This window comes from Erpetoichthys calabaricus, chromosome 18 (genome assembly GCF_900747795.2).
Source record: "Erpetoichthys calabaricus chromosome 18, fErpCal1.3, whole genome shotgun sequence".
Lineage (NCBI taxonomy): Eukaryota > Metazoa > Chordata > Cladistia > Polypteriformes > Polypteridae > Erpetoichthys > Erpetoichthys calabaricus.
The window spans coordinates 88512082-88534494 of record NC_041411.2 but is presented as its reverse complement, the minus strand read 5'-3'; the positions used below and the strand labels follow the sequence as shown (position 1 = coordinate 88534494).

At 35.6% G+C, this 22413-nt stretch overlaps 1 protein-coding gene across 7 annotated transcripts in view; it reads left to right on the top strand.

Annotated features, from left to right (window-relative positions):
• The window catches only part of usp19 (ubiquitin specific peptidase 19), a 109699-nt gene extending 87708 nt beyond the window's left edge, over positions 1-21991 (top strand). For 3 of the 7 annotated variants that reach the window (XM_028824583.2, XM_028824582.2, XM_028824580.2), the window contains 2 exons: positions 2581-2759; positions 13304-13737. In XM_028824583.2, the coding sequence (XP_028680416.1) occupies positions 2581-2759; positions 13304-13552 (428 nt within the window). In that variant the 3' untranslated portion in view covers positions 13553-13737. Of the gene's footprint in view, positions 1-2580; positions 2760-13303; positions 13739-20811 lie in introns of those variants that run through there. The other 4 variants (XM_028824586.2, XM_028824585.2, XM_028824584.2 and 1 more) reach the window with 3 other exon arrangements.
• Positions 21992-22413: the final 422 nt, after the last annotated feature.

Below are 22413 nucleotides of genomic sequence, written 5' to 3'. Positions count from 1 at the left end.
GGTTTTTGCTCACCGTTCTTGTGATCATTTTGACCCCATGGGGTGAGATCTTGCGTGGAGTCCCAGATTGAGGGAGATTGTCAGGTCTTGTATATGTCTTCCATTTTCTAATAATTGCTCCCACAGTTGATTTCTTCACACCAAGCTCCTTACCTATTGCAGATTCAGTCTTCCCAGCCTGGTGCAGGTCTACAATTTTGTTTCTGGTGTCCTTTGACAGCTCTTTGGTCTTGGCCATAGTGGAGTTTGGAGTGTGACTGTTTGAGGTTGTGGACAGATGTCTTTTATGTTGATAACGAGTTCAAACAGGTGCCATTAATACAGGTAACGAGTGGAGGACAGAGGAGCCTCTTACAGAAGAAGTTACAGGTCTGTGAGAGCCAGAAATCTTGCTTGTTTGTAGGTGACCAAATACTTATTTTCCACCATAATTTGCAAATAAATTCTTTAAAAATCAGACGTGATTTTCTGGAATTTTTTTCTCATTTTGTCTCTCATAGTTGAGGTATACCTATGATGAAAATTACAGGCCTCTCACATCTTTTTAAGTGGGAGAACTTGCACAATTGGTGGCTGACTAAATACTTTTTTGCCCCTCTGTGTGTGTGTGTGTGTGTGTGTGTGTGTGTATATATATATATATATATATATATATATATATATATATATATATATATGGAAGAGAAGGTCTGTGATACGGTTTGCATATTTGCAGCTGGAGATCCACAAAGGGAGAAAAAAATGAATCACGTATCATAAAGTAGTTTTTATTCCTGAGCTTTCAACCCCTACCAGGGATCTTCATCAGAGGATAATGCTTAGACTTACAAGAATCAAAGGCAATATATAGCAACACATTAAGTGAGGGGGAGGTGACTAAGTCAGTATGATCAAGGGAGGGGGGGGTTGTATAGTTTATTTATTATGTACATGTTCTTCTTAAGTTAACATATGCTGGATTTATGTCCAAGTGTCTGTTGATGGCATTTTCATTTAATAGCCAAGACTCTAGAGTGAGTAAGAAGAAGTCAGTATTGGTCTAATGCATTATAATATTGATAGAAAACTGCAATTCAGAAAGTTCCTTTTTTCCCCAGTCATGAAAGTACTCTGTAATTAAGGAAACCGTTATTTTTGCCAGTTTTTTGTTTATCTTTGTTCAAGTTGATTATTTGAATAGTGGATCATAGTTAATTTTCAGATAATGCCTCAGGCAGCTCACAAGGCTGTTGTTAAATTATTGATAACCTCCCACAATCAGGGGCTATAAATGCTGACATTCCTTGTGGGTTGTTCATACATTTTGCATTGCATTCCACAGTGCATTTAGTTCCATTTACTTAGTGGTATGGTCCACAACCACCATCAAAAATCTGTTCTAGACTTGTATTACTAGCAGAGGGTCCCATAAGGTCACCTATGAGTATCACTTTTGGCTCCTGGCTGTCTTTAACTTTAAAATTTGTGCAGGTTTTCCTTGGAGTGATTCATTCTTTGGAAAGATGAGAACACTGGTACATGTGGCTCCACGCACTTTTAGTAACCATGTATAAAAACCAATAGTGAAATGAGAAAAAAAAAAAAGATAAAAATGCACATTGTAGTACTGTTGCACAGAGACGAGCACAGAAACCCAATGACATTTCTACACTCTAAAGTCAAATAAATATGTCATTCTTTTTAGCCTTTACCCACTTTCCATTTCCAGTGTGACTGCTGCAGTCTCCAAGCAAAACTATATAGTCCATTTCAAATTAAGCAGGTCATTCTTTCATGTCTGTAGTCTCTCAGCAGAACTGTAAAGTCAATGAGTCATACCCCTTTGGAGTATAAGAATATAGACTATAAGAGTGCATATCCACAAGCAGACATAAATTTTCTTAATACATAACATTTTCTTTAATTTTCTTCTTTCCCACTGGTGCTAATTTATACTGTATGGCACCTGGTTAGATTGTGGGGCTTGTAAGTATCATAGAGTGTTTCCCACTCTGAGCCTAACTCAGAGACCAGGCTCCATAGTTGCATCCCAGTAACGTTTTGCTGGACAAGGCTCGTTTAGTTTTAGTGAGAATCATCACTGCTCAAATGTTTTGTCATTGTTTGTCTTGTTCCCAATCAAAAAAGCACAATAAAGTTACTTTAAAACAATGTATTTATTATGGTAGTTCATACTACTTTTAGTCTGATTAAAATAGTTTCTACCTTTCCTGTGTTTTTTGCCTTCTATGAAGAAATAAACTATTTACATAAATACATCTAACAAGGCATTTAGATTTAACCTTTTATTATAGTAAATAACCTTTCCTTATATATATATATATATATATATATATATATATATATATATATATATATATATAATAATTTTTTTTTTTTTTTTTTTAAGTTTGTTAATTCAAAACAATGCTATACTCACAGGAGTTCAGGTATTCCTTGATAATGTTTTTATAATTAAGACATTTATTAGTTGAAGTCAGCAATCCAGAAGAATCGGCTGTTGCAAGTTTAAAAATTAAAATAAATAATGTAAAATTCTGTAATTATTCCCAGTAACCATACTTCACCTTATTTGTATAGGATGGCGTCTCTTCGATGACAGCACTGTCACTACAGTGGAGGAAAGCCAGGTAGTGACACGTTATGCTTATGTGCTTTTTTACCGTCGACGTAACTCTCCTGTGGAGAGACCTATTCGGCGACACAGCCCTCATGGCACTGATTCACCAGCAATGGCAGCTGGAGCTGCAGCTAATCAGGTGAGATTACCTTTTAAACTTTTTAAAACAAAAATTGGTTTACTATGTTTGTCACTGATAGTACTTTCATTTACATATGTTCCTAATAGTGCCATTTATATACTGCATACAGTAAACTGATTTACATTATTTGTGAATGCAGTAAGTAGCATCAGTAAAACTAATGTTTTGCTAAAATGTCTTAAAGGTAGTTTTGTTTCAAACAGGAGAAAGAACTTGTATTACAGAAAGTGTGCACCATATAGGCAACTTTATCAGTTGTACAGTCAAGATTATCTTGTTGCACTTCTTTATCTATTGTCAAGTTTCATTTCTTAATAGATAAATGATGCATTTCTTATCATTCCACTCTACTTATGTATTAATCTGATTTGTTTATTTTTATTTTATATTTTCCATGGATCATGGGTATAAAGGTTTTTTATTCGGTCATTGCTCACTTTCAAAAATGTCCTTTCTTTGTTTTTAGCTATGGTTCTTTCCTGCATTTAAATGCTGTGCTTGCCATGCCAAGTTGTCATGAACTTCATGTTCTTACTTTGCCTTTATCTTTCCTGCTTCTGGCAGTGTGCATTCCTCACACGTGACCAAAAGGCCTTAATCAGCCTAATTGAAAGGTAGCTAAAATGAATTGGTATAATTAATCCAGTTAATTAATTGGATGAAAGCATCTTAAAATGAATTCAAACCTGACGTCTGTCAGGTTGCACTTTAATTAATTGAACTAAATAAATGCTTACCTTGCCCTACAGAAAGTAATGCTGTAGCATTGTTTTGTTGTTGTTGTGAAAAAAGATACTTTGCTCATTAGACTCTCTGCTCAAAGATTTGTCTGAGTGGTTTGAGGGTTGAGTAAATTATTATTACTTTATTGTTAACTATTGTGCCAAGACCAATTAGGAGACAAAAAATATGAATTGACAGTAGTGGCAAAAACTGTAGCAACTTTGGGAAACAAAAGGCTCCATGGGACAAAGTGGCCAGTGATTGCGAGTACTATCATTCTTAAAAAGCAGATATTTGAAATTGAATTGGTCCTAAGAGCAACAAGTAGGGGCATACTTCCTATGCAGGAGGGTATGGAGGTGTTAAGTTACATAGACTTTTATTATCTCAGAGGGATATTTTTTTGTTGCATGAAGGTACAAAACTGAGGATGTTGCTACACTTACAAAAGAAATAAATACAAGAGCCAACAAACAAGAACCATTGTTATAAGCAGTATATACACTCATAAGATTTCTACAAAATGAGTAATTAACACTAATAATGCACAAAAATATTTGAGAATGATATCCTTGATCTTAGAAAGGTATAGTTGTGAAAAGGAACAATCATACCATTGAACAGACTCCTCAGCATCAGGTGTATGAGTGTCTTCCTTATTTTTTTAGGTACTCGCAGTGATAAATGTATGGAAATGCTTTTTCCTATGTTAATGTCTGCCATCATTTATATGCAAAGCAAACAGATGAGACAGACAGCAGCCTTGTGTGGGTTATTGATTTTCCATGGGCTCGCACAACAGAATCAGAAGTGTTGGGGGGGTGTGGTGAAGGAAACACTTTGCTCTATATGTATGCTGGTAAGGGTCCAGATAAGTAGCAGCTCTCTTTTAATCAACTCAACTTCTCAAATTATTTCATTATATAAAAATGTAATGCCACCGGTCTGTAGTAATTTAATGGAGTTGGAGTTGCACATCTAGCTATTGGAGGAATGTTTACCTTTTTTAGGGTTTTGGCACATTTTGTAATTGCAGAGAAAGAGTGAAGTATTGGACAGGGCTGCTTTCCCATGAACCAAGTCAATCAACCAGGATGACTGCTAACTCCAGTCTCGAGTCTAATCTTTTTCTGAATAATTTCTAAAGCAGAATTCTTTATCAGAAACTTAACATAGAATTTAATGCATTTTTGAGCCAGTTTAATAGACTTTTAACCCCTTGTCAATTCCAAAAGATTGCTTTTATTGTGAAAACTTTCATCTTCCTACTGCATCATAATGAACCTGGTTTGTCGATATGGAGTTTATCCTCTTGCTTGATTCCATGATGCACTTCATTTCTTTCTGTTAAGTTATATTTCCATGTTGAAATGCCCTGTTTCTCGAGTTTACAGTTGAAATCTTTGGTAATCCATAATTTACTTTTAGGAGCCCACAAATTACTGCCAGGACTTAGTTTGACAGATTTAACTGGAATTATAGTGTCCTTGCAGTTAATTCATCATTATCTGCTCAGGATTCGTAAACCACAATTCACTCAATACATTCATAATAACCATCCAAGTACCCAACAGAGTTCAACTCTGTTTAACTGCTGGCTTTTTTCTATAAAGACTTATTTTATATCTGGGAATGAGATGGACTTTTGATCTGATGAATGTAGTGGGAGTTTGGCTGTAGATTCATAAATGCATAAAATGTCGGTGTCACATTTATTAAGTCTGTTGTAACAAACTAATAAAAATTACCTGGCATTTACTATAGTGGATACTGGTTAAAATAGTCCAACAGTAGGATTTGGAGATCCAGACAGTGATTGAAGTCTCTGTATCGGCCTGGAAACAGTGTGTGCTGCCCACCCACTAACACACTCATGTGAATATAGATGATCCTAAAAAAGATTTTATGGAAACAGTTGGTAATTAATTTGGGCATTACAAAACAGACAGAAGTTCCACCTTTTTAGTAATCCTTTAGACCATTATCAATTTATAATAAAGGCAAACAGCCCCACCATATACTTACTAGTGATAGAAATCAATCACAACAAATAGGTGCAGCAAATCCAATTATCATCAAATTTTCATCAGAATTGTCTTCAGGTAAGCCCATTTCTGTAAATTCTTATTGCGTGCATCTGTGAAATCGGGCTGAAAGTTTAGTTTACTCTGTAATGGAAAATTTCTCATGATAAAAGTCATGACCTTAGACGTTTTTCAGTCTTTCTCGAGTACCACCTTTTTTTTACATTTAACATTCTTTTCTAGTTACACGAATATAAGAACCAGTTACTGAACTAAAAATAGTTGTCAAATACACTGAAAACTTAGGTGACAGATGTGTACTGTTTGCTGTGTGATCCATGAAAACTCACAAGGAGACATAGCATGAAGACCCCCAGGTCAGAGGTTTACTCCCAGAAAATGAGGATAGAATACATACCACTTAAGGGAATGAGAGTTTTAACAAAACACGGAGAGAGACCATCTCACTTCCAATCATTACAAGCACAGTGCCATTCTATCAGAATTGGTTATGATGCTACCAATAGGAGTCAGTTTTGAACTTGTTGATGCTAATTCAACAAGTCATTCCTGAGGGTTATTGGCTTCTTTATGAAGCACTCACAGTTACATTGATCAGAGTCCCCTGTTTCATGGTTTTAAATTTAGTTCAATATTGGGATGAAGTCTGGAAAAGATCAAAATAACTCGTAAAATAACTAATTCATATCTGGAACCTGCATCAGAGAGTTGTGCCCCAAAGGTTATTGTCATCGGAATTGTAAATATTCTTTCAAGAGCAGTTTGAGGCCATGTCAACAATTTTCCTAAAATGTTCTTCATTGAAACCATTTTGATATGGATCATAAGCCCTAGTGATAAACTAATCACATGCACAAATTTTCAAGGTTAAGAATGTGTTTACAGTGAATCAAAAAATATCTTCCACTATTTGTGATGGAATTTCATCACTCACAAAAAAACACATTCTAGCTACCAAAACAAAGAAGCACATTTTAAAAATAGGTTTTGGTATGCTCCCACATGAAACAAGTGTGACAATCAGGATAGCTGTCCATTGTATTACACCCGATAAAGCTAGTGGCACCAGTATTCAAAATTGCTGTCTCCTATAGGTATATCTAATTGCACAAAAATGCGTTGTGAACTTGAATAAACTATGCAAGGAAATGTGAGAGTACAAATTCTTTATGAAACTGATTTTTCATGGATTTCCCTTAACTTTCAATGTCAACTTTATTTATATAGCACATTTAAAACAACATCAGAATGCTGTGGCCAAAGTGCTTTACAATAACAGAATTAAAGAAAAACTTATAATTAAAGAAAAACATACAATTAACATGAATAACATAAATAGAAATAAAATAAATGAACATGAATAAAATAAATAATAAATAGAAGTAATGTTACATAATCACAATGAGGAAACCATCAGTATTACTGAAGGTCATGGAATGCAAGTGAATAGAAATGAGTCTTTAATCTTGTTTTAAACAGTTCAATTGTAGACGACTCCTTTATGTGATGAGGTAAAGAGTTCCACAGGCGAGGAGCATCAGATGCAAATGCCCTGTCCCTCTTAGTTTTACACTTGGTATGGGGGACAACAAGAGTAACAACTGACCAGAAGATCTAAGCACTCTGGATGGCTGGTGTAAAACACATAATTCAGATAAATAGGCAGGAACAAGCCCATGTAAAGATTCAAAAACTAGCAACAAGATTTTTAAATCAATTTGAAAACTGACAGGCAGCCAGTGTAAAGAAGCTAATATTAGAGAAACAGAGTCATACTTTCTTGCCCCAACCAGAAAGCGAGCAGCAGCATTCTGGACCAACTGTAACCTGTGTATCAGGTTTGCTAATCCCAGAATACAGCGAGTTGCAGTAATCAAGGCGATAAAAGCATGAGTAATTTTCCCAAGATCCCTAGAAGATAAAAAAGGCTTTATCTTACCTAATAGACGAAGCTGGAAAAAGCAACCCTTGACTACAGAATTAACTTGTTTCTCAAAAGAGAGGTTACTGTCAAAGATAACATCTAGATTGCGGACTTGAGGTTTGCAAAAGACAGAGACAGAGCCAAGAAGTCCAAGACCAATTTGGGCTTTAGCTGATGGACCCACTATAAGCACCTTAGTTTTATTTTGATTCAGATCAAGAAAATTATTAGCTATCCAGGATCTTAGTTCAGACAGACAGTTGTGCAGTTGATTTATTGCAGAGTTGCAGATGGGAATATAAACCTGTATCATCGGCATAGCAGTGAAAAGAATTGTTAAATTTCCTAAAAATAGCTCCAATAGGGTGAAGGTATATAGAAATAGGACCCAAAATGGGATCCCTGAGTAACACCACATTTAAGAGGAGCAGTAGACGAAAAAGAGGAATTTAAAATCACTGAAAAGTGTCTACCAGTTAGATATGACCTGAACCAGTTAAGAGCGGCCCCTTTAAGCCCAACAAGATGTTCAAGCCGCAACAGCAATATTTCGTGGTCAATAGTGTCAAAGGCAGCAGTCAGGTCCAGGAGGACAATGACCAAAGCTCCACCTGAGTCAGCAATAATAGAGATGTCATTGAATACTTTAACGAGGGCTGTCTCAACACCATGATAACGCCTAAAGCCAGATTGGTAGATCTCAAATAAATAATTGGAGTTAAGGTGATCAACCAGTTGATTATAAATAATTCTTTTTAATATTTTAGCCAGAAAATACAATTGGGAAATCAGGTGAAAATTGGCTAAAACACCAGGATCTAATTCTGATTTTTTTTTAGACAGGGACGCACTGCAGCATGTTTAAAAAATGAGAACACAACCCCCGCACTAATAGAATCATTGATAATGGCTAGTAAAGATGGGCCCAAAACATCAAAGGCTTCCACCAAGAGGTGTGGTATACAATATCCAGAGGACTGGGGGATGGTTTAAGGGTGTCAATAGTTCTTTTTAGCTGTGAAAGTAAGACAGGATCAAAAGATTCAAATACAATACCATGATTAACAGTAGGAAGTTCATAGTCAGTTGGAACAATACCACAGCGAATTTTTCAATTTTACTGACAAAGAATGAAACTGCTCACATGAAAGAATAGTGGTATTTAATCCCATCACAGAATGAGGGTGAATGGCCACATTAATTGAATTAAATAAGACCCTAGGATTCTTAGAATGACGGGAAACTAAATCGGCGAAGAAATCATGTTTAGATTTCATAACTGCAACCTGGAATTTGAATAAAGAAGTCCTAAAAATCTGTTTAGAAACAATCAGACCATCTTTTTTCCAACGTCGTTTCGCAGTTCAACAGGCGCGGTGCAGCGATCGCGTGGTTTCATTTAGTCAGGGAGCAGGTCTTCCCTTATTACAGCGTGTCTTGAGCTGAGAAATTGAGTCTAATACCGTTTTGCAAGAAGAAATAAATTGTAAGACAGAATCATCGATACAATCATATTGGACATGCACATCAAGACTAGAGAATATGGTTTTAAAATCGGATATAATAGAAGAATATAAAAAGCGAGAGCAGCGTGAAGCACAATTAGTAGTAGGGACATCTACAGTAATGTTCAAATCCATCATTATAGAAAAGTGATCAGTAAAAGAAACATCGCATAAATATCATTAACTGAAATATCACGTGTAAGAACGAAATCAAGGGTGTGACCAAGAGAGTGAGTTGGCATATTATGCTGGATAAAATCAAATTATTCCAATAGTGATTAAAAGTCATTAACCAAAGGTTTCGATTGACAACAAACGTGAATGTTAAAATCACCAACAATAAGTACTTTGTAATGGGAGAGGGTGATATCAGCCAGGAGATCAGCGAATTCAGAAATGAATATATCATTAATTACAGGAGGTCTATAAACCACAGCAAACAACAAAGAAGGGGGAGCTGCACACTTCGAAAAGTTGCAGTTTGAAGCTACTAAACTGACCCTTTGTAAGGCTCCGATACAAGAACATACTTTTAAAAACAGTGGCAATGCCCCCACCACGATGAGTCAGACAATGAGAGTTTAAAAATGAACAACCTGATGGTCAGTAAAACATGAAGAGTCACCATTTACAATCCAGGTCTCAGTGATGAAAAAGAAATCCAGATTATTTGAGATAATAAAGTCTTGCAGAATAAAAGTTTTATTAGACACTGATCTCATGTTCAAGAGAGCAGCTTTGATAGCAGTAGAAGAGCTCGCTGCGGGATGAGCACAGGTGAGTGTGCGAAGATTAGCAGCGTTTACTCCACGAGAGCACACTGAGGAAAAGTGAATCATCCGCCTTGAAATGGAGAAATTAAATCCGGTGTCCAGCGCCCATGAACCAGGGATGGATTCCTGTGCAGGAGAAGATGGGTCGTAGGCAACTTGCAGGCATCGGGAAACCAAACTCTGGGACTTGAGTCGGCGTTGTTTAACAGCAATACCGGCTCTTTTTCCACGTCGGTGGTGGGTGCGTTTGCGTCTCCGAGAGGCATTCATCTCACTGATACAGGTAAACACCGGCGTCCAGGTGAAGAAATCAGCAGATAAATAAAACAAAGGTGGAGGATCACATAATATCCCAACAGGAGATGAAAATTGAGAGGAAAGCAAGCAATAAAATGTTAAGTAAAGAATCACAATCGTAGGACAGTGGTTGTTGGGATAAACTAATACATAAAAACAAAGATAAAACATAGATTAGCAAGACGAACAGACGGCCAGCCACACCAATCAGCAACATCATTATTTATCTTACTTATGAAACACAACAACTTGATCCTTTTTCCAGGTTATTTGTGAAATGTTACGGGTTAAAAATGAGCAGAGACCAACTGATATTCTGCTTTGGTGAAACGGATGGTGAAAATTTTAATTTTCAGCAAAATATTTTATTCAAGAAAATAAATACTACCTGGAGAACCTTAAGATGATTCAACATTCACTTAATCTTTAAACTTCTTTTGGTGAAACATACAATTATATCAGTCATTTTTGATGTACCTTGGATTCCTCAGTTTGCATTAGTCTTAGGTGTTGTAACTGTGTTGTCAGTTCACATGACTAAAGATCTCTGCTCTTAACCCATTTCATTTTAAGAATTAACTACTCTGCCCTCTCACTGCTAAATGTCTTCAGCCAGAGCTGTTAGGCCGAAACTGTAGGTTTGTGTTAATTAAATACAGTAATCCCTCCTCCATCGCGGGGGTTGTGTTCCAGAGCCACCCGCGAAATAAGAAAATCCGCGAAGTAGAAACCATATGTTTATATGGTTATTTTTATATTGTCATGCTTGGGTCACAGATTTGCGCAGAAACACAGGAGGTTGTAGAGAGACAGGAACGTTATTCAAACACTGCAAACAAACATTTGTCTCTTTTTCAAAAGTTTAAACTGTGCTCCATGACAAGACAGAGATGACAGTTCCGTCTCACAATTAAAAGAATGCAAACATATCTTCCTCTTCAAAGGAGTGCCTGTCAGGAGCAGATCATGTCACAGAGATAGAGAGAGACAAAAGCAAACAAATCAATAGGGCTGTTTGCCTTTTAAGTATGCGAAGCACCGCGGCACAAAGCAGCTCACACCCCCTCCGTCAGGAGCAGACAAAGAGAGAGAGAGTTTGTTTTTCAAGCAAAAATCAATACGTGCCCTTCGAGCTTTTAAGTATGCGAAGCACCGTGCAGCATGTCCTTCAGGAAGCAGCTGCACACAGAAGGTAGCAACGTCCCTATCGTCTAGGTGTGCGAACAGCCCCCCTGCTCACACCGCCCTACGTCAGCGCAAGAGAGAGAGAAAGTAAGTTGGGTAGCTTCTCAGCCATCTGCCAATAGCGTCCCTTGTATGAAATCAACTGGGCAGACCAACTGAGGAAGCATGTACCAGAAATTAAAAGACCCATTGTCCGCAGAAACCCGCGAAGCAGCGAAAGATCCGCGATATATATTTAAATATGCTTACATATAAAATCCGCGATGGAGTGAAGTCGCGAAAGGCGAAGCGCGATATAGCGAGGGATCACTGTAGATAGTATCTATAAGAGCTATATCCAAAAAAAGTTTGGATCTGACACACAATTTGTAAACCTAGGGTCATAGCAAGATGGCTTTCATTATAGAATACGAGTGCCTAGCTTTTCATAGATTACCTTTTTATCTGCATGTTATCCAAATAAGTGCTCTGTTGCCCTGTTTTGGCATCCCATATCATTTTACATTGAAAGATTTTGTTCAAAATTTTAAATAATTTAGTATATTAATCCTGCATTTGAGACTCTGGCTGACCGTAGTTTCAGGTATCAGTGATTTCATGTGTTTAAGAAAATATATGCAGGTACTCAAAAGATATTATTATGCTTATTTAAGGGCAATATCAGCTCAAGAGTTGTATAATTTTAGATTGTTTCACTGACAGAGAAATTTACAAGACATTTTAGAGATAAAAGAGCCATGAGTACAGGGGTTATAGTATGATGCAAGTAGCAACTAACTGAAGCCTTGTAAAATTGTTGTTTATTGGTCATGCGAAAAGACAGTTAACCTCAGGGACTAACACAGGATTCCCAAAAATAAAAAAATTTGTCAAATTACACTAGCCCCACTTGGCCAAATCTATATACCTAGATATATTACTGCATTATATCAGAATTGCTACTTTTCTATATTTAAACACACTCCTTCATTGAAGCTGTCACAGTGTGGTTTATAGTGAAAATTATCCATCTGTCATTGTATGGGTACTTGGGTAGTGCTAAACCTTTCTTAAACTGGTGTAGTAAACTTTTGAAATTTCTGTCCTTGTTTTTCAGTACTAGTAAATTCTAGAACTGCACAACACATTCTTCCTCCCTGAAAATGGGAAGAATTTGGTGCACTGATTAGAAATTGTAAGGCTAAGTCCAGCTGATAAAAAATTCACATTTTTTGTCTGTAAAGTGTTTTTTTCTGTCTTTGATCACTCTTTCGTCAAGATCCCTCATTGTTGCACCACTGATTTGGTGGAACAAGAAGTTGCAGAATACAGGAAACAAGGACTAGTGCATATAAAGAGGATGCAGTAAATGACCACTAGGGGAAAAAATAGAGATGGATGCTCATGTCCCAGATCATCTTTTCTTAGGGGAAGATTTTTGTCAACTCTACTAGGCCGTCTAGTAGTGATCTCAAGCGTAATAGGCTTGTAGATTGGACTATGCCAGTATCCCACGTTGATTTTCATATATGTTGTCATTTAAGTAGACTGTTGTGATTCTGAACAATGATGATGTAGATACAGTAAATACTGATATTTTAATTAATCATTCCAGGATATGAACAGCTGAATTAATTAATTTAATGCTAAGTATATCCTCTTAAGCCACAATATTATAATTCTAGATTAAAGGAGGAGCACACAGTAGGTAATTATTACTGTCCAAAGAAAGTCACATTGGTACTTTAAGTAATAATGTTTTTTTTTCTTTATATACCGCCTTTCCCATAAACACATGCAGTCACCCCTCCTTTTGTTGCTGTTATAGTAGTCTTTATTAGATGTCTTAGGATTTTGTAATGTTTGTATTTCTTTGACAAACTTGTATTTTTAATCTCTGGGAATAACTAAATGATTAATATGATTCTTGTCGAATAAATTAGAGACTTTGTAAACTATAGTATGTAAAAGTGTAATAAAGAAAAATCATTTTATTTTTTAGTTGTGATATAGTCAGTTTTAATTTTATTATAATATTTTTCAAGCATTGGGAAAGTCATTTAAATTGGAGTGATTCTAAGAACCTGACATAGGTTTCCACAAATCTTAGGCTTCTCTGATATGGCAGGAACTGGAGGAAGATGAAGATGCAGATGTCATCCAGCAGCACATGTACAAGAGGTTTTGGACAAGAACTGGGAGGCTGACACCTAAAGATACACCGGAACTTGTGCTCAGCAGCCTTCCTGATGCTGAAGAAAACTGTGTTCGATTTATTGTTCTTGGTACCATTGCAGCAGTGGTAGCCTTGTTTGTTAATGTTCTTTACCCATTGATGTCTCAGGGTCACTGGAAATAAGATGCAAAGTTATAAATAAGCTATATATTTCATGGTGTGCTATGGGAAGGCAGTTCTAGTGTAAACTCTTATCTATTGTATATGTGATTGGGATAATATTAGCAATTGCACTTAAAGCTATACACAATAAGATCTTTTGATATTACATCATTTTAGACCGATTATATTAATACTTTAACACACTGCATACTTACATTGCACTAGAACAAGACTGTACTATAGGTAAAGTTTAACAGTATAATATAAAACTGTATTCTCTGTGATTACAGTACCTCCTTGGTGTAACATTTAATTGTTCTATTAGGGAAAATTATCCTTTTATGTTTATTATTTTGGCATTATACTAACTACCTCAAAATGAATATTGTAGAAAGTAAAGGTTCTACCACATTTAACAGTGCCTGTTAATGTTCCATTGGCTCTTAAATTAAAAAATAGTTTGAAATGAAAGCCAGCACAGGTTTGGAAATGAGAAGATCTTGTTAGACCGGTATGGTAGACTTTTTTATCACTCAATGAGAGCAGCAGACAAAATAGGACTATATTGGAGTACAGGTCAAATCCCATTATAGTGAATGCCGAAGTAATGAAATTTTCAGAATAACAAATACTTTTTTTGGGGATGAACAAATGTTCATTAAATATTGTATTGAACAGATTTTATTTTAATGAAATGTAAATTTCAGTATAACAAACATTTTTTGACCAAAAATGGCCACTGAAGACAACAGTGCAATGCAAAAAAATACTTAATGCTGTGCCTACACTTTCACAGAGTCTCTAGAACCCTGCAGTAGGCTGTTTCTTTTTTGTTATACTAAAAGAAAGGGACAGTCTGTTGTGAAGTTTGTGGTCCCGGGCAGTCTCAGTGAGGACGTAGGTGTGACATCATACACAAAGCTGAATTCTGAGTCCGTGTTCCACCGAGCATCTACATGGGTAGTTGTGTTGTGTGTGAATACTGTACTGTTTGAGTTTCATAGCGCTTTTCAAAGTTTCCTTTGCAATGAACAAAAAAAGTGAGAAACTAAAAATACAGGTAATTTATTACTTTATAGAGAAGGCTGGTACAGTCTCAAGACTTCATTCAAAATAGGAGGTGTCACTTCTGCACTCAAGATAGGCTCCATGACACTGGTAATTGTATTGTATTGCTTTAGCTCCCATCTTCATATTAGAACATCACCAGCAGCTCAGAATCACCACTGTGGCAAACCATGAGAGTGCGAGGAAGTGCAGGTCATATCCCTGTCTTAAACATTCTAAACATTGTGCAGCAAGCACATTGTGTGGTGAGCCTAATCCTGCAGAGGACAACCAAGTACTTTGCCCTTGGTTAACTGTTTACCAGACGCAGCAGAGTAGCCACAGAGCTTTCCTTGCAGCGCTGCTGTTAGAGATAGCAAATCAACGGAGACCCCAGTCATATTAGTATATGTATTTTCCCCATATTTGTTATAATTAAAATTCTGTTATGACAAAATATATTTATAGTCCCATGAATTTCATTACATGGTATTCCACCAGTATACTGTAGTTTAGTTTCTTCACTGACAGTTAATCCTGAAGCAAGTTAATTGGTAGGGAACAGAGTACAGATAACAATATGAAATAGGCCAGTACAATCTTCAAAGCTGGGTAAACACTTGAAAATATAATCTCATGTAAAAAATGTTCAAAGTACTGCATGCAAGTAAAAAAGAAAAATATAAACACAATAGGGAGTTTAAAAAAAGAAACTTTATTACTGTCATAACCTCAGACTGATCAGAAAAAAATGAGGAAATTACCCACAACAGTAATTGAGGAATTGACAATAAAGACTGTCCGTAACTTAATATGATGCACATTTATATAGTACCACTACTTGTCAAGACTGAGTAGCTTTATGTCAGCTATGATGTTCTAGAATAGTCTTTCTTACAGACACTTGCACAGGGGAGCTGATCCACCTGATGCATTCATGGTGGACTTTATTGTTTTTATGTAATGACTGTTTCCCACCACTAACAACCCACCCCCATTTTTCTCTTACAGTAACAAAGTAACTTTTTTTAATGAAAAGGCTGTATCCTGTCCTCCTACATAATCATTAATTGATCTTTTTATGCATCTGTCTCTTGTTTGAAGAACAATAATCGGATTTTTAAGAATTGCTGCCCAAGAATAAAGTACTTTGACTTAGATAACCTGGAAGGAGATAATATATTTTTATCCATCCATCCATTATCCAACCTGCTATATCCTAACTACAGGGTCACGGGGGTCTTATTTTGATTTTCTTGTTACCAAGTTGCGTTATACAAAGAACACTGATGATTGTACGAGTTAAACAAATATTTTAAATACAATGAACTTCATATAGGTGGTCTTTTGGTTAATTTCTCAGACTATTGTTTTTCTTATTAGACTAGTTTACAAAAGAATTGTGATATCTGATCCATTCTGTCATTTTCGATGTAGTTTGGGTTTTCTCAGTGACTGTTATCTTTTATTTTTTTTTATAAATTGTTTTAATTTTTAACATATTTGCTTATGTGAATTTCAGGAATAACCTGGGCCATTTTGTAAGTAACATATCTGCAGTATTTGTAGTCTGTCGTATTTTGCATTGGTTTCCTCCCACAGTCCAAGGACATGCAGGTTAGGTCAGCTGGCACTGCTACCTTGGCCCTGTGTGGGTGTGGAAATGAGTGGTTCTGTGTTGACCCCATGATAAGCTGGTGCCCTGTCCAGAAATTGTCCCTGCCTTGCACCCATTGATTGCTGGGATAGGTGCCAGAGGTTCCACAACCCCTGCCCTGGATTAGTGGTTTAGAAAAATGGATGGATAGTATTTTGCTTTAGTTACTAATAAGGCAGAGCTTTGCAGTAGCTTTACTTATGTTCATTTGCCAGTTTCCTCTTATTTTAATTGTTGCCCAATTTGGCAGCTACTCATTTCTGAGTGTTTGTACTGTATTGTTCTGTTTTACATATTCAGTTTGGTTAAATTCGTAGTTCTTATTTTTCGTTAAATTCTAAGAGTGCACCCAACTCTCATTGAAAGCATTCTGGTGTATTTTGTCATCAATTTCAAAAATTTTTTATACTTACATAGCCCTTGCAGACTCACTTGAAGAAAATAACTTAAAAAGTAACAGTGGTAAATTATCAATTAAGCCAGTTTTGGTGTCTTATTCAGAATAAGAAGAGTGCTTTAATTCCAAAAATAAATTTGGACAATTTTCTTTCAGATTATGATTGTGTGGCCCTCAACATTAGAATCAAATCGTGCATGTTCGTTCACTTGATGGCACAAAGTGTGGAATTTCATGTTGTAGACAGCAGCGTAAAATTAAAGAGTAATGTCAAAGAAGCAAGTTATTATTTTTACATTCTTTCACCGCGTGCTATAATATGTAGTTAAAATCAAACTTACTAACTGAAAAAATGCAAAAAAAAAAAAGGAATTGTAATAACCATGACCTCAGTTTGGTTCTTCGTTGTAGGTGCAAAAAAAAAAAAAAAATCATTTAGATCTCCTTTAATAGGAAGAAAGCCTGAGTAATTTTAACATTATGAAGATAAGTATTGTTGTATTAGATTAAAGTGCCTATTAAATATATGGATGTCAACATAAAGGATTTAAAAAATGTATTTTTGGCCAGAGCAGCAAATATTCTTTTCTTCCCCAACATTTTTATTGTAATTGATAATATTTATAATAATGATCATAGTTACTGTTCATTTGTCTTTTAAAGTGAATCCTGATGTAAAGAGCAAAGGTTAGTTAAATAGTATATACAGTTTTGCCTTTATTTTTAAATGCTGCAAAAAAAATTTTTTTATTTGTTTTGTGTGATACATTTTTGTTAATTCTGAATACTGAAAACTTGTTTCTGTAATATATGCCTTAGATTTTTAATTGCTTTTTTGTTAACATGTTTGTGATTGCACTGTTTTTTTATTATTTTAATTAAAATTATATACAAAGTTAATTTTTCAAAACTAGTTAGGCTTGATTCATCTATGATTTGAGCCAGTTCAAAGGAAATAATATATTTTAAGAATAGTTATAATTGTAGTTTCAGCAGACTAACTCATGTGGCACTTAAGAGTGTTTTTGTGTTAAAAGGAAAATAAATTTATAACATGTGGCTTAGTATATTTTTATAAATGCAGTTTTTCTATGTGTAAATATTAAATGTATAATATGTACATATCTATATTTCTTAATGCAGAATTTTTGTATAATTTTAAAGTGTTGTTTATTAATATTTTTCTTGCTGCAGAGTGTCTGTCTGACATTGTGTATAATCTTCTGGACCTCCTGTAGAATATCAAGCCCTTAACCCTATAAAAGAACCAGCATATAAAGAAGTTTATGTGTACTTCCATTAAATTATTACTTGTGATAACGCACTTGTGTAAATAAGGTTTTTTTTCTGTACTGTAGATATGTTTTGTCAAGATACTTTATGAGTGTTCTGCTTTGATTAAGTAGTTACCTTCTTAAATGTTAACATCTTCCAACTTGCTTAATTCAGTTCAGGGTTGTGGAAGTTTAGTGCCTATAGTATCATGGATGCACAGCAAGAAATTACCTTGGACAGAGCACAAGTCAGTTTACATGACATATTGACTAATTTGGATGATGAAAATCAAGTTTCATCAATAGATTTCCTTCACAATATTAAAGTGAAGGAAGATATTACATAACAAAGACATTTCTCAGCAAGCAGTTTTTGATTTTTGTAATTTAACACTAGAATCCCTGAAGCTTACAATTTTTTTCATTGTCCGTAACCTCTTTAAATTTTCCTGTCATATATGTCAAGAAGCTCATAGCTCCTTATCACTGCGCTAATAGCCTTCTTTTGTTTTGCAAACATGTGGTTTAGCAGAACGCAACCTTCTGTGCCCCACACCCCCATTCAGTCAGATGAAGGCATCGCCGTGCTGGAATCCTTACAGCTGAAGCCTGTGTTTAAATGGTTATCTGGCGATGCTTTTGTAAGGATTTGTATAGGTAATGAAGTACCGTTATTTGAAATGCATACATTTCATGTGTGTTATGTATCTATATTGATATGTGTAAGTATAGAATAACAGAGTAAATGCGAGGCAAGAAATGCTGAACATGTCTAAAACAGAAAATGTTTTCATGTTATAGTAATAACGATATAATTTTGACAAAGTGTAGGATTTTATTAAATCTTATACCATCAGGTAATTATCTTATTTGTCTTGTTAGTAATGTCAGGGTGAAGCTAACAGCACAGCCTTGATTCTTTAAAAGCTAGAATATTCTGGCTCTAATGCAATTGTTTCTCTTCTTACAGCAAATTCAGTCTCAATACCCCACTCTTGGATGCTATTAATATAATGGAAATTTAAAGTTGCAATCTTTACTGTTTGTATTTCTTCCTTTTGCTAAACCATTTTATTGTATTTATTAAAAAGTAAATATATTTATTAAACTGTCTATTTAAAATTAAACATAAAATGTATAATTGTTTGGATACTTATAGAAGGAAAGATTATTTAAAACTTAACATGGTTTAATGTAAACAAAGCAATAATCTATGCTGATACTCAACGATATTTTTGTACTTTCCTGTTTAATAAATTTTTTATTAAAATAATTAATCATGTGAATTGCCTTTTTCCCCTTTTCAAAGCAAATTAGAATTCTAGGTTGTGTACAAATGTTTTCGTTTTATTGTTTTTTTTTACCTACATGTTGAACTATAATATGCTGATCCCAGAGATTAGTTAGTATTCATTACATATTAGTAAATACATTTTAATATAAGTACATAATATGTTTCAGTGAAAACATTAGTATATAAACACAGTGTAATGAATGTTTGAAAAACTTTGTAGGTGTATGTATGTATGTATTGTGAAAGGCGCTATACCCAAACCCAACCCAAAACAGACTGGAGACAGAGGCACATGTAAAATAAACTCTGTATTTTTCTTCGCCTGTGGGTGCATGTCTTCTCCATGTCCCACAGGCAGTACACAGTCCCAAGCACAAACAGACCAAATAAAAACACAAAGCAAAGCACACTCTTCTTCTTCCTCCAGCACTCCTCCCAGGCAACCTCGTCCTCCTTCTCCTGATTCTGGCCCCTGAGTGGTGGTCGCTGGCTCCTGTTAATCAGGCACCTGGAAGTGCTCCAGGTGCTTGATTGGTGACACCCGGCTGCACTTCCGGGTGTGGCGAAATTACTGCCCAGAAGGACCCAGCAGCACCCCCTGGCGGCACCTGCGGAACCCAACAGGGCTGCACCACACTCCAACGCCCTGCGGGAGTCCGAGGCACCGCTGTAACCCAGGGAGGCTGCCATCTAGCGTCCAGGGGGAGGTATTGGGTCTTCCATCCTTGATCCCCCGGAACATATGCTGCAGGGGCGTCCTGGCCGGGCATGGACCCCCGGCCCCCTGCCACGGTATGTATGTATGTATATGTGAGTATATGTGTATATAATATATGTGCACACACACACACACACCCTATTCCTATTGGGGACAGAAGCAAACCTTCTATGATAGGATATGGGCAATATAATGGAAAGAGATGCTGCAGTGAACTCCTAGTTGGGATCATAAATGTTGGTTTATAAGAATGTCCTAAATCAACTTGTGTGTTCTCTCTCCTTCTATCTCTATCTTTGCGAGTCTTCTATAGTAAAAATTAGCTTGTCCTGTCTTACCTGTTTGTCAGACTGTAGAATGAGAATGGGCAATGAAAATTATAGTTGGATCAATTATTGAAACTCTGATGTTAAGAATCTTTTGAGTGTGGGTGGTCCACACAATTATCCATTTCATCTTATTTTCCCTTTAATCAGTAAACACCAACACACATTACACATCATACACTTGGCTATCTTTTGAAGGTGAAGCATTGCCTTCTGTTTGTTTTTTTGGAATAGCTTGTATTCCAAGATGTGTTGTCTTGCAATATTTATTTTACTTGATTGGGAATATGGGATGTCAGTTTCCTTTTAAATAATTTTTTAAATATTTATCTATTACAGACTAATTTTTATTATGAAACTTTGAATCCAAATATAATTGACTGAAAGCTCCTGGACTCTGAATCTAGTAATTGGCATACTGTGACATATGAGACGTTAAACACTTTTACACATGAATCCAATTTTTCTTTCCCTTGTTTTAATGCTCAAATTTTATTTTTGTCTTAAGTCACAGTGGAATTTTGTTCTGCTGACTAGGTTATGTAAACTTGCTAATCTGTTTTACAGGCATCAAGTGAGGCCTTGTTTGGCCCAGAGCTGGATACAGAAGGACCTCCACAGCTTACTCCAGAAGTGACATCGGATCTGTTTTCACACTCTGCAGATTGTGCCACCTCATCTTACAGCAACATGGAGGAAGTGGATTAGAGGGTATATTGGTGCTTTGGTGTGGGGGGAGAGAGTGTCAAATTTCCAGAGAAAAATTAAACAATCCTTGAATTTGCTCTGGATTCCCAAGGAAAATAAGTACTGTATCCTGTGCAAGAAAACACAATTTTGGACTTGTATGTACTCCTAGAGCAAAAAGAAAAAAACTTGTGAAAGCTCCTGTATTGACAGATGTGTATATAAAGATTTCCCAGTGGATAACTACTTTTGTTATACAAGTGATTTGAGCTTGCTAGCAGTTTATCCACCACTGATTGAAGATAATCGTTTGTGGACACCAAAGGACTACTATGGGAATGCACAGTTTCTTTGCAGTGTGACATTTGTTGATTTATTTAATCCTCCCTTATTTGTTTGCTAATAATGGCTACATTTTTACTATTGTAGTTTCTGAACATGTTCATATTCAACAGGCATTTGGACTTAGGTGGAGTTTAAAAAAAATGGTTGTCAGTGTTTGATTCTAAAAAATTTGAACTCTTTGGTTTTTGGCCCATCACAGTAATGCATAATAGAAATGGGTTTAACTCTTTGAACACACTAGACCGTACCAAGTTATGTCTTGTGTAACCCTATAAAAGGATAGAAATGCAATTTCTTAAATAACTTGCAAAGCAGCTCCTATTAACAGGCATTTATGCAGCTCTTTAACAACTTTACCAAACTTTTAGTTTAAACTACCTTAATATAATTTGCACAATAAGTTATGTCTTGTTTAAGATATTATTGGCTTGCAATAGCTCTATTTCACTGAACCTTGCTGGAAGGTGATTTGGGATCTGGTGCATTATTTTCCCTTTGAGTTTATAGTCAACTTGTTTCACTTCATCAACATGCTTTTGCACACCCCATTTCTGTAACATGCATCTCAGATTTTGTTTTATTTATTTCTTTGTTTTTTCCCTTATGTGTGAGTGGCCGATTTTGGTATTTTGTTTCTTTTTTTTCTTTGTGCCTGCCTCATTTTGAAGTTTAAGAATAATTGAATGCTGCTGATTATTAAACATTCTTTAAATTATTCTGTTTTTCATTTTTTATTTTTTTTTACTTTATGAAGCTGGGCTCATGAACATACTAAATTTAAAGCAAAAGAAATGTTTAATGTGAAGTCCGTTTCTGCAGACATAATTTTAGCACATTAATAGTGGCGTTCGCATAATGATTTGACGGTGGCTTTGGAGAAGAGAAAAAAATTGTTTCTAAGAAAGGCAACAAGTATTTTGTGTGGGGAAATTTTTCTATGAATGCTTATGCACAATAATTAATTGGTTTCTTCATACCAGTTTTTTACTTAGTAGTTGCAAAAAGATGAATCCTAACCCAGTAGTGTTGTACACATTTCAGCACACTGGGGTTATTTAACAGAGTATAGCAAGTAACCAGTATGATCAGAGAAATCCATATACACATTGAAAATGTGCAAATTCAGGAGGAACTAAG